The following is a 13,801-nucleotide window of genomic DNA, read 5'->3' on the forward strand; positions in this document are numbered from 1 at the left end:
TAATATTTTATTCCATGATCTGCTAGGAAAATATATGCTTTGGCAGGTACAGCTAGTATTTAAATAAAATAGCTGTAAAACATTTAATAACATATGGACTTCAATACTTTTTTTGTTTTGATTTTTCCTGTGTTTACATACTTCTGAGGGTGTTGGTGGTGTTTTACGTAGTAGTAGATAGTTGACATTTGCAATCAGTATTCTTGGACATTTCCAGAATCGCTGAAGGAATGAATATTACTAAAAATGCTGCATGCTCTGCTAGGCTCACTGTCTAGCCCGGTAACCTCCTGCTGAAGACTCCCCTCTGTGGAGGTCGGTGGTGGTAACATTTTTTTTCTGGGTGTCTTTCATGCATACAAACATATATGCATTCTCTTTTTTCCTTCGAGTCATTCCTAAAGGAAAATTGCTGCATGTTGGGCTGTAGATCAGGATTACATATGAGTAAGTGCTACTCAAATGTTTTTATAAACTTCAAAATTCCAAGGTTTCCTTTACTTTTTTGTACGACTCATCTGTATAAGAGAGGGTTGGTAAGTACTTTCTTAAATTTTTTTTGATAAGAAGTTCTAAATCAAGCTTTTTCTTCTGAGTTTTCATTAAAGAATATATATACATAGAATATACATGTAAAAAAAAGTGCACACATCATTTAGGTCAGTACATTTTCACAAATGCAGTCATATAAACAGCATTTAGATCAAGAAACAGAATGTCACCACCACCCCAGAAGCCTACCTCATGTTTCCTTCTAGCCACTCCCCACTATCCTGCCTTCCAAGGGTATAGTAATCTGTTTTTATGCTTTATATCAGTGAAATCATCTGGTGTATACCTTTTGTATCCAGCTTCTCTCATTCAGCATTCGGTTTGTGAGATTTATCCACATTGTTGCATGCAGGTGTGAATTGTTTTCTCTCATTCCATTATGGGACTACATGATGTATTGTTCATTCTGTTGGTGGTGGGCTATGGTGAATAGCACTGCTCTGAACATTTTAGTATATGTCTTTTAGTGAATGTATGTACAATATTTTTGTTGGGCTTTTATGTGGCAGTAGATTTCTGAGGTGTTAGGAATGTACTTGTTCAGGTTTATGTTCTATATATGGACTTCCAGAAGTCCATTTACCTCTGAAATTATAAGCACAATTTTAGATATATGTATGTGCATACCATAACTTCTAGGTAATTCTTAGAAGTGTCCCAAAAACAGTCAGAAATACTTATCAAAACAACGAAGCCTCAAAACTGGTTTTGTGTCTATCTAGGGAAAAATAAGAGGAAGTCAAGATGGTGGAGAAGTATGTTTTCAGGCTCCAAGACAGTCTGTTTTCTAGAACTTCCTTGATCTAAAGGAAATATAAAGGTGTCCACTTGAAATTAATGTGTTTTCCCATGGAATACTATGCAGCCATAAAAAAGAATGAGATCCTGTCTTTTGCAGGAACATGGATGGAGCTGGAGGCCATCATCCTTAGCAAACTAATGCAGGAACAGAAAACCTAATACTGCATGCTCTCACTTTGAGTGGAAGCTAAATGGTGAGAACACATGGACCCACAGAGAGGCACAACACACACTGGGGCCTATTGTAGGGTAGAGGGTAGGAGGAGGGAGAGGATCAGGAACAATAACTAATGGGTACTCGGCTTAATACCTGGGTGATTAAATATTCTGTACAACAAACTCCCATGACACAAGTTTACCTATATAACAAACCTGCATATGTACACCTGAACTTAAAAGTTTTTAAAAAGAAGGAAATTAATATATCTTCTGTCCAACCTAAAATACCTTAGTGCAGATTTGAACTGAAGGGAAATGTTATTCCTAGGCAGGAAAAAGCAAAAGTAAAATAGTTCACAAATTAATTTCCAACATCCAGTAAACTTAGCCTTTTCATATCTAACCATGAAGAGCAAAACTGGAATTTCAGAAATGAAAAGAGGAAAAATTCTTTTCATGCCACTTCCAGCTAAAAACTACTCAGAGATTTCTCTACATATTAATCAAATAAATATTTAATGAACAATCTGTATGCACAAAGCACCGCAGGGATTCTGAGATAACAAAGACACAATTTTTTAAGGACTTCATGTAGTACTTGGAGAAACAGATATATCAATAACTGTGGTATAAGCAATGAAATATTTACTGTAATGGAGATTCAGGAAATGCAGAAAGGTCCTGAGGGTGCACTCAGGATATGACTGGTGTCTGGCGGAAATATATCCCATAGATCCCTCAAAATCAAGAAAATCAGGAATACCCTAACCCGATCACTAATCTCCCTTTCAGTTGTTTCATCTGATGCATTGATTATGAATCTTCAAAGACCAAGGATGAGAAAAGTCACCTGTAGTGTGCTATATTTTTTAAAGCAGTTTCTATAGCTTCTCAGATTGTTTCAGTAGGTGTGTCTCTAATTGAGCCAATCTCATTTTTAAACATCTTGTAACCCAAACCTAGGATTATAATTAACTTAGTATCATTTACCAGAATAGTGTCCTTTGAACTCTGACAAATCAGATGAGCACAACAGATGACATTCTCAAATGTCCATGAAATAAACTGATGTTTGCACAGGTATTTTTATTCAAACTAGAATTACATAACATGGTAAATCATTATATGTTATTATTTATAGGGTGTTATTGTAAGTTTGTTACTGTGACATAGTTTTAAGGATGTATCTACTGTATGCCCAATGGGCTTCAGAAAATACTTCCAAAGTTTTGAGAAATGGAAACTTGCCTTTCTATCAGGGTATCTGAGATAGCTGTAATCTTGTTAGATGTTATACACTGTAAATATGCATGCTTGTAATATTTATAAATTTGTTCTCTATACTTAGGTTTTAACATCCCAGGTTAGTAGCCATTTCTTCTGCTTTTCTGGTGGGGAGAGAATGCTAACTTTGATTGGGATTTTTCAAACTTTAGAAATCTGGCCTTCCTGAACACAATTAAAGCCGAAGCTTGTGACCCAAACTCTGCCATCCTTTACAGAATCCAATTCCTTGATGAGGGCGGTAGGGGAGGGGCTGGGTTTCTGGGGTCCAATGTGTGCACTTTGGGAGTCTCAGTGGTACCCAGTGGCGGGGGCCGTGGGGCTTGGCCAAGGTGACCCTGTTCTGCCTCAAGTAGTTAGAATAAGGATAAGGATTGATCCATTCAGCAAATACTGAAATCACGCTATTGAGATTTAAATTCACATGTAAACATTTTCCAATACTAATTTCATAAATTATTATTAAATTTCATAAAAATGGAGTGTGTTTTTTTCCTGATTCTCTTAGGAGTGTAATGTAAGGATTATGTTGTGTTTTTATCTATTCTTGTGTTTTTATCTATTCTTATGAAATGTTTATATAATGAATTTGGTTGAGATAGTTTATTTGTAATTTAGAAAGTTTGAAGTGTGTTATTTGTGAATATTAAGTATATTATTCAAATACTCCTAAAGGCCAAATGCATTTTCTTTAATAAATTATAAGTATTTGATTTTCCTGTCAGGTACTTGAGTATTCCAAAAATAAAGACAAGTGTGATTGCACAATAATTCCTTTAACTGGAAAACATATTGGCTTATTTAGATAACATAAATGTTGTTAGAATGATGACCTTATGATTATATTGACTAGATCCAATCTTTAGAAATGCTCACATGTTAGTAAGGATTATGAAGTTATGGATCCATAGGGTTCTACTGATACTCATCCAATTCTTTGATGCTCAAAGTGTGGTTCCCACACCAGCAGCATCAACATCACTTGGCAGAAATGAAGAATCTTAGGTAACATCTCAGACCAACATAACCAAAATATGCATTTTAATGAGATCCCCATGGGCTTCATGCAGTCATTAAAATTTGCAAAGCACTGATTTTGTGCATCATTTTATCAGACACAAAACCCAGTCCGTTTAAAAAAACAAAGGACTAGGAAGAGGGGAATTACTTAGTATTCCTCTCTGTCAGTAAGTTTCTACTCAATTGCAACTCATTGAATCTGATTCTTCACACCACAGTGCAGTGGAAACACCCAATCAATTTGCTCCCAACATCCCTTCATATACCTGAACACATAAGTTACTCTCAGTTTTCTCTTTGGGCACCTACAATGAAGTCAGCTAGAATAAATGAATCAATGAAGAAATTCTTCCATTCATTCAATAAATCCTTGAGTAGTTCTGTATGCCAAGAGCTGGGGTAGAACAGTGAGCAAAACAAGGTTCTTGTCTTCATGCAGCTAACATTTCAGTACAGTAAACAGGTAAGAAACGAACATAGAATATCCAGTGTGATAAATGCTATAGCGAGAGGGGTAAAGAGTGCCAGATATGGGGCAGGGATACGACATCCTATAGAATGGACAGAGCAGGCCTCTCCGAGAAGGTGTGTTTGAGCAGAGACCTGAAAGAAGCCGTGTGAGCCGTGGGGCTGTCTGGGAAGAGTGCATCCAGGCAAAAGGAAGAGAGGGTGTGGCCTGAGCAGAGGGCTAGAGAGCAGAGATAAGATCAGAGGTTGCAAGGAGCCAGACAGTTACACTGTACACTATAGAGTTTGGCTTTCACTGGGAGTGGGAAGAGAAGCCATTGGAGGATTTGGGGCAACATGATCTGATCTATGTTTTTATAGGATCATCCGGCTATGGGGTTGATGATGTTGGGGCAGGGATGGCAGGGGATGGAAGCATACACACCTTCTAGGACAGGATCATGATCTCTAGACAAGGGATAACCAAGGCTTGGATAAGGCACAAGTGGCTATGGAGCACTTGAAATGTAGCTAATGAAATTTAGGAACAGAATTTAAAATTTTTAATTTAAATCAAAATTCCTGCCAGGCATGGTAATTTACACAATCATAGCTCACTGCAACCTCAAACTACTGGGCTCAAGTGATCCTCCTGCTTCAGTCTCTCAAGTAGCTAGGACTGCAGGCATGTGCCACCACACCAGGCTATTTTTTTAAAATTAGAGATTATAAAGGGAAATGTCATAGTGTTCCAGCCCTTTTGTAATAAGTGCCAGTCCATGAAAGTTGTAAGAATTGAACCATGTCTTCAAAATCTTAACATTCGTTTTATTTCCAAAAAGCACTCAACACACTATTCCCAGGTTTGGACTTTGTTGTCAGAATTTCTCGTATTGGAAACAAGGGTGAATGATGAGGCCAAGGCTTAGATTTGTAAAAGGAGGAGGGAACAGTGGTTGAAGACTGTTTTTCAGAGTTTATGTTTCCATAGAAGTCACAGTTGTAAGGGGAGACACACCGTAATGGGCAGTGGCTTCTGTGGAATATTATGGTTGGCTTGTGTACATCTCTTAGCTTCTACTACTCAAATGCGGATTTCATAGTAATATGTTGGTATTGCCATTATAAGAAAATCTAGGCTCGATCAAGCCAATTTGTAAGGAAAAAATGAACTACTTTGTAAGATCTAAAAGAGAACCATTCTTACTGGTAAGAACAGGGACCTCTCTAAAGTTACCATTTTATTTTTTGCCTCTAAATATCTGACTTAGAAGTGTCTAACAGATATAGATATACCTCCTAGAAAGCAAACACTCAGAAGATCCTGTATGTTAAAAGAAAGATTACTATCTAATTGAAGCTGCCTCTCTCCACTAGAAGAATTCAGAAACAATCTTACATTGTAAGTTAGGGTTTGACAGAATCATTCTAAAAACATGCCATCTTGCAGCACTGTGTTAGGGTATGTTGCGGAAAAACTTGAACCATTTGCTAGCACCTGCTAAGAGCAGTACTCCAGACCAGTTGACAGGTGGGGTCCAGGCAGCCTGTTTCCTGGAAGCGCTTCCTTCGTCCGGTTTTACAGACTCACCATGCAGTCTTCTGTATTCTTCAGTCTCTTCTTACAGTCAGATACAAATAGTCAGACTGCAGCCTGAGACCACACTGTAGGCTTCAGTGCCCCTGATTTATGAGCCACTTAAAAAATATGTATATAATAGCTATCTATTATAGATATTTTACATTTATATAATATACAATCTTTTATATCTATTATATATTATATCTATTATTTATTTTATATGTAATAGTTCTCTATATATAATTCTATATATAATAGTTCTCTCTATATATCTCTATATATAGATATATCATGATCTCTATATATGTATAGAGAGAATTATATATAAGTATGTTATATAATAAATATAAAAAATAACTGTTATATATTTATATATGTAATATATAATCTCAGTTATTTGTTATAATATATGTAAAACCAACCAAATAACTCTCTAGAGAGAGACAGACAGAGAGAGAGTATATTTCAACTCAGTGAAATATACACATGAAATAATCCCCTTCCCCCACTGACCACTATTAACTGTGTTCTCTCTGGTACTTAGCAACCATAAAAACACCTCAGTCTTAATCCATAAATGTTTTGTCACTTTGGGCCCTTAAAATGTTATTTCAGCTATTAAAGATTAGTCATGTACATGTTTTAAATGTTCAGCTCTTGTTGGAGCTGAATCCCTGAGGAGCCTGGACTGGTGGTCCCAGCATTCGGTGGGGTGGGGGTGTGAGGGTGAGATCTGCGTCTCCCATCCCACCTGTCTTTACTTGCACTTCTCTGCTACTAGTGTATGAAGGAGAGAGAAAAGACATTTATTCTTTTGACTGGTCAAGACAAATTTTTCCCTTTAGGAGACAACTGGTGGGCTAGAGTGGCTACAGTCAGAGAACCTTACCCCATGAGATAAGACACTCCTAAAGTCTTTTCCCTAGAGAGTCTGCCTTTATTATGGTGAATGCTCTGGGTGTATTTCACAATGATGATGCTTTCCTTCTCCTTGCCAGAGCCACAAGGAGACCCTTTTTTGGCTCTTCATGAGGAGCTGAAGTAGGTAAAACTGGTGGGGTTGAAGTAGGTAAAACTCACATAGTGTGGGTGCCCAGCTGAAAATGCCCCATCCCCAGGAGTTTCTCACTGTCAAGCTAATCTGCATTCAGCCTCCAGCAATTAATCAGAACTACCATTTAAGTATTCTTACCAGTTTGTGGTTTCCAGGTGAGCGAATCTCTCAATCAGGACTCTGGATTTTCCTGTCTCTCCAGATTTCTGGGTGGCAGTTTGCTTTGCAACCTCAATTCTCTGAGGAGCCCAAGAGCAATCATTATTTTCACTTTTTTCTTGGCCATAAGTGACAACTTTCAAGCTCTTTACAAGAGAAAAGCTGAAACTGGAAATCTCTAAGCCAATTTTGAACTTAGGGGAAAAGACTTGGGGAGGAAAAAGAAGCCTTCAAATGGAAGCCAAAGAAGTCTCTAGATGATTTTTCCATTATTTCACAAATGGAAAAAATTACAGAGTTAATTCAGAGTAGTGAAATCTGCCTATGAGTCTGACTTGGTCCTTATTTTAATTTCATCTGGGCGGCCCCAAAGAGTGATGACATTGATGATAACTATTACAAGAATGAGACATACATTTCAAAGATCTTAGTTATATTATTCCAAAATGCCAAAGCAAGGGAATATAGCTCCTAAAAGTATATCATTTTCACTAAAAAACTGAATACTGCTCTCTACCTCCTAGAAATGTCCTCAGCTGAAATAAGAAAAGGGGGATTTGAAATCCAAAATGTTGCAGCATTTATTAGATTCATATTATCTTGTAATTGTTTAACCCATAGAAGTTTGGCTTTTTCAACAAGACCAAGAGCCCATTTTGGCCAGGTACCTTATCAGAGTCTCCTTCTTTAGCCTCGCACACTGCTCTGCACACAGCAGACCTTCATTAAATCCTTGAATCAGATTGGATGTGGACTTGCCTGACTTTTTACCACACTGGTTTGGCAGGAGTTGTGTCCCAATCTTGCTTGTCATTCTTGTCTCTTGGTTTAAAATGCTGTGCTTTGCAAAAGGCTTCTTTGAGCAAGCACTTGAGGAAAAAGAATTACCCCCTTTCAAAAGGGTCTGAATATGGTCTTTCGTGAGGCCTGTTACAGTGCCTTATACCTCATTATAATCTACTGGGGAGTTATTGTGCATCTTGTAATGGAGGCTAAATTCATATTTTTCATTCACCTGATTAGTATTTATGTATTGGCTCTGGTGCCAAAAGGAATATTTTCCGTCTCTGTTTCTCCTTTTCAGTAGTAATATGAACATAATACAAGGCAGTAGAAAGAGCATCCCCTTTCCAGAAACAAACAAAAATCAATTACAGTCAGTCCTGAGGGAAGTCTTTCGTGGAGAAAGCCAAGAAAAGCAGAAAGAAAGCTGAATGCCTCTGCCTTTATCTGTCCCCCCTGCCTCGCGGTTTTAGGATCACATTGTCACAGCCCCATTTGGATTCTTTCATGCTCAGGTAGGGAGGAAGAATTTTTATCAACACATGATTGATGTGTCAAAATCTAGAAAATTTCACTGGAGAGGGGTCCATGCCTTTCGGGGCTCATTTGTGATACGTATTTTCTGGCTATAGGGCCAAACATGGGGCTCTAGGAAGCAAACCGAGCAGGCCAAATGCAGCCCCTACTCTGTGCCGTCCCGCTGTCCTCCTGCCTAGCCTAGCGCTCAGCAGGAAGAGTATCCGGGAGGATATGGTGTAGGGAGCGAGTGAGAGGGCTGGGTGGCAGCTGTGGCAGCCCTGCCCAGCCCTGTGGCCACTGCGACTTCTTCTGTATGGGTCCTGGGGCCGCTGCTCTCGGATCAACTCTTTGCCCTTTGGTTCCGCCTTTGGGCTGGTTTTCTTTCTTTGACTCTCACGGATACTGCAGTGCTGCTTCTTTCCCTCTTCCATTTAACCTAATCATTTATAAAATGAAATTCTTTTCCATGTTTCTCTGACTTCTGGCTGGAGAGAGATCGGATGCGGGAAGTTCTTGCCTCCCTCTCAGCAGTGGCCCCGAGGCATCTCTAGCAGTGGCCATACCTCTAGGGTTCTGGGACACCCTCCAGGGTTCCAGCTCCCAGCAGGACACCTGGCTCAGGCCCTGGTCATGCTTCCTTCTCCCTCTGTCCCTTTGCTTGAGGGCCTCCTGCTTTGCCAATATTGGGACTACCTCTCACAGTGATCTATTTGGCTTCTGAAATTTTCCTCCCCTGGTGCAACACTTCCCGCATTAAATTCCCTTGTGGTAAATACACTGAATGGTTTCCATCTCCTGGCTGCACTGGACTGCTACTCCTCTCCCTGGTATATTTGTCTTAGCCCTGATAGGACAGTTCCTCAATGCTAAATGTTGTTTTATTGTTACAAAGTTTCTTTTTTTTTTTTTTTTTTTTTTTTTTTGAGATGGAATCTCGCTCTGTCGCCCAGGCTGGAGTGCAGTGGCACGATCTCAGCTCACTGCAACCTCCGCCTCCCGGGTTCACGCCATTCTCCTGCCTCAGCCTCCCAAGTAGCTGGGACTACAGGTGCCCGCCACCACGCCCGGCTAATTTTTTTGTATTTTTAGTAGAGACGGGGTTTCACCGTGTTACCCAGGTTGGTCTCGATCTCCTGACCTCGTGATCTGCCCGCCTCAGCCTCCCAAAGTGCCGGGATTACAGGCGTGAGCCACTGCGCCTGGCCCACAAAGTTGCTTTTCAAAAAGTTAATTCAGACCAAGCATGATGCAGGGTGCTCATATGTAATCTCAGTAGGTCACTGTGAATATTTATTGCTGGAAATTCATCAGATCAAGTCTGATACCTGATGACCTAGAAGAGCTTGGATGCAATTTTCTCAATAACTTGAATCAAACAGAACACAGACTCTTCCAAAGGGTGGGCCAAGATGTCTCTAGAAGAAAACTGCAGGTGGATGGGGTCATTGTACCTGCAGTGGAGACACTGGAGTGAAATAGACCTGGAGTCTACTCTAAGCAATTCCAGTTATTGGCTGTGTGAGCACAGGCAAGTCCCTAGGTGTCTCTGGTCTTAGCTGTCTCCATAAACAATGGGAGTCAGAATATAGCAAGGAGATACATGTAAAGGAGCATGTGTGCACAGCATGTATAAACCTGCCTCTAGAGCTGGCTTGCTTTCTTTGTTTCTCACAAATATCACCATGCTTTTGTCTTTCCTTCTCCTGTTTAACCTAAGAATTCTTAAAATGACATTCTTTCTCTTATTTTTCTACAGTGCAGCTAAGGTAAAATTCTCAAAAGAAACTTTACTTGAAAACCAAGGGAAACCAAAAAGGAAGTAAATAATCTGACACAAAGGCAATAAAGTTACACTTGTAATGCAGGGGTCTCTGAACAGGCATTGGCCAGTGACTATTTCCAGGGACATGGCCTGCCTGTCAGGCTTGCCCTCTGTCTCAGAGCATTTGGCTTCTAAGTACCCACATAGTTCTGAGGATGTGGTATATTGCCTAACTGAATACAGTGTCCCTTTCAAAGACAAATTCCTATTCCCTCAAAATAAAACCTTCCCTGCTTTCCCCTGCATGTGTTCCTTGGAGGTTTTATTTAAATAAAGGGACCATCCCCTCCTCAAGGCATCCTTCATTCATCATGTTGCCCCTAAACCTAAAATCTTTGAGCCGGAGAAGGATCTGAGAATTCTGCCTTTCAACAGATGAAATACCCTCTTGGTCCTGGAACTGGTACTAGGATTACTAGCTAAAAGACAACCTTGTGTACATTTACCTCTTTAGAAGTTGCAAATCAAAGAAAAAGTTCTGGTTGAAGCTTGATACTTCTTTGCTTTAGTAACACTTTCTTTTCAGGGTTCCAAGGAACCAGAAAGGGAGCTGTCCAACAAAATAAAGTAGCCTAGGGACCACTTGTTAGCATTTTGTTAAAATATAGCCATTGCTTTAGAAACAAATTAAAACATGCAATCTTCAAATAATGTTTCATTGCACCTACCAAAGAATAAACACTTATCACCAGTCCAGAAGCATGAGCATCTTCTTGACCTTTGTTCTGGCAGCCTCTCAAAGATCACTGCAAAGGAAAGTAGGTTTTTCATTGGAAAGAAAAGTTGAGCTCAGAAACAAATCCCATACCCATCTACTCTAGACCACACCTATCTGTACCTCTTTCCTCTAAGACAAGAAGAAGAAATGGATTTCTACTATTATTTTCAAGAAACCAGAGGTCTTTACAATTTGATACAGTCAGGTGCAGTCCTAGACTGTAAACCAACCTGTGTAATGAAAAGAGGTGAGAGGCTCAAGAACCTGGGAACTCACAACTTAGAAATATGTAGCGTGTTTTAACTGCACGTTTTCAGGGTCCCAGTGTATGATGGTCTCACATGTTTGAACACTTCTCTGGGCGATATACTATCAAAGAATTCTTGTCTTCTTTGAGGTGTTAGGTGCAAGTACAGGGACTCTGTGAGCTCATAGTCACATCAGTAGGTCTGCCATAACGGAGCATGGACTATTTCAGGGCAAAATCAGTCCCTGTTTAAAGCAACCGTTGAATTGGACTAGAGTGATACTTCTTGATCTGTGCTGGTTGTAAACAGTATGCTGTTAAAATACTATAATATTGCTTGACATCTGTGCTACAGTGATTTCAAGAGGGGAAAAAAGTCTGCTAGATGCCAGCGAGGTGATGAAAATGTTTAAATAAGTTAGTTCAGTGAGATTTCAGCCATTCTAAATACATCTGTATCTTATCTATGCTGTTATCTTAAAGTTTAGTATTCTTTTCTCTTTTTCCTTAATTCTATTATAAATCAAAAGCATCAACCCACTTGAAACTTATTGTTAATTTAAAAAGGTATATATTTATGCATGTATATTTGTATTTAGCTACATACAATATTATATATTGGCCTTTATTTACCTCATTTTTTATTAGGACTAGAGGGAAAACTTATCAATTTATTTTCACTGTAATGGCTTCTATTTGCAAACAGTAGGGTTTTTAGTACAAAGCGTAATAATCTCTACATCAGTTTTCCATGACTGCTATAACAAATTACCACAAATGCAGCGGTTAAAAAACACCTTAATAACCTAACAGTGCTATTGTTTAGAAGTCTGAAATGGGTCTCACTGGGCTCACAATAAGGCGTCAGCAGGGCTGCGTTCATCTGGAAGTTGTAGGGGAAATCTCTTTTGTTTGTTTTTCTCCTTTTCCATCTTCTGGAGGCTGCTCTCATTCCTTGGCCTTTGGCCTCTTTAATCTTCAAAGCCAGTTCTGACTTCTCTGCTTCCCTCTTCCATCTTTTAAGCCCCCTTATGATTACCTTTGGCCCAGCTAGAAACACCAGGATGATCTCCTTGGTTTGATGCTTAACTTAATCATATTTTTGGAGTCCCTTTTGCCGTGTAACCTGACATGTTTGAAGGTTCTAGGGATGAGGACATAAACTTTTTTTTTTTTTTTATCAGGGGGAGTATTATTCTGCCTACCACAATCTCATAAGAAATAAATCTCCCATCTTTTCTTACCTTCTGGAAGTGGCATAAATGGCATTGTATTGGGGGTTCTGTCACTCCCCTTGACTGGAAACATTTTTCTCCACCGTTTGGAATATCATTACCAGATTATTTCAGAGCAAGAAAACGAAGGGGTTTCCGTAAGACTAGAGGGCTTAATGTGTAGCTGTGTGGAAGTAATTTTTCTGGGATTACATTCAATACCTCCATCTGAAGAATGTTGTTAATAGGCCAGGTGCTGTGGCTCATGCCTATAATCCCAGCACTTTGGGAGGCCAAGGCAGGAGGGTCCCTTGAGGCCAGGAGTTCGAGACCAGCCTGGGCAACATATCGAGACCTCATCTCTACAGAATAAAATTAACCGGGTATGGTGGTGCAAGCCTGTAGTCCTAGGTGCTTGGGAAGCTGAGGTGGGAGAATCTCTTGAGCCTGGGAGTTCAAGGCTTTGAAGCTGCAGTGAGCTAGGATCACACCACTGCACTCCAGCCTGGGCAACAGAGCAAGACCCCATCTATTTAAAAACTAGAATGTAGATAATCATATGCACTTTCTCTAGAGCCTAGAGCTGATCTGACAGCCACAGAATCCTGAACTCTGTACACTTTCTTCTACTTAGTAGAAGAAAGAGAAGTGTACTAACTGCCTCAGTGGGCTCTAGGAGCTTGAGTGCATAGAACCGCCAAGAAGTCGCATTTAAAAATTAAAACTTTATTTCTAAAAATACAAATTGCAGAAAAAGAATCTTAACTACACAAGAGAGAGACGAAATAGCTCATTTCCATCCCATATCAATACTTTCTTCCCACCCCCGGAGACAGGTCATTTTAATCTCCATTTATGTTTATCTTGTTTTGCTTTTTCCTCTGCTCTGATGTTTGTTAGGCTCTGAATAGATATTTATTTTCTCTTCTCATGAAGCCTACAAACATCTAATCATTCCTATCTATTTGGTTTTTTCATTTTTAATAATTTATATTTAAATGTTGGCAAATTGAATGGTCTAATTTTGCCCTTTGAATGCCTATGCATTCAAGTTCTTTAGGCAGAATTTATCTCTTATTTTTTTAAATTATATTTTGAGTTTTATAAAAAATGGATGTTTCTTATTATCCCCCAACCCATAATTTTCTTCAGTGAACTTTTTGTTTAATTTTCTTTTGCTTTAACATTTTATTTTTCAGACACCTCTCATTGAACCTCACGTTCCTCTTCGTCCTGCTAACACCATTACCAAGGTAATGGGATGTAGGTGGGTTGATGAGCCATTGAGCTAGCTTCTTAAGTACCTCTGGAGGTGGTCCATATGTCAGGGGATCACATCAGGAAGCCTCTGATACATTTTCTAGAGACAGGAAATATTCAGTGTTTCAGTTCTCAACATAAACCAGTGACATATCCCACAAGTGAACAAAATAAAGCACT

The 13,801-nt window shown here is 39.3% G+C and overlaps 1 protein-coding gene across 8 annotated transcripts in view; it reads left to right on the top strand.

Annotated features, from left to right (window-relative positions):
* RAPGEF4 (Rap guanine nucleotide exchange factor 4) overlaps positions 1-13,801 on the top strand; it is a 320,154-nt gene that overhangs the window by 214,728 nt on the left and 91,625 nt on the right. For 6 of the 8 annotated variants that reach the window (XM_009443773.5, XM_009443774.4, XM_016950048.4 and 3 more), the window contains one exon: positions 13,561-13,614. The exons of the other annotated variants lie outside the window; for them this stretch is intronic. In XM_009443773.5, coding sequence (XP_009442048.3) covers positions 13,561-13,614 — 54 coding nt within the window. The remainder of the gene's footprint in view (positions 1-13,560; positions 13,615-13,801) is intronic. 8 annotated transcript variants of the gene reach the window in all.

This window comes from Pan troglodytes, chromosome 13, assembly GCF_028858775.2.
Source record: "Pan troglodytes isolate AG18354 chromosome 13, NHGRI_mPanTro3-v2.0_pri, whole genome shotgun sequence".
NCBI classification, from domain to species: Eukaryota; Metazoa; Chordata; class Mammalia; order Primates; family Hominidae; genus Pan; species Pan troglodytes.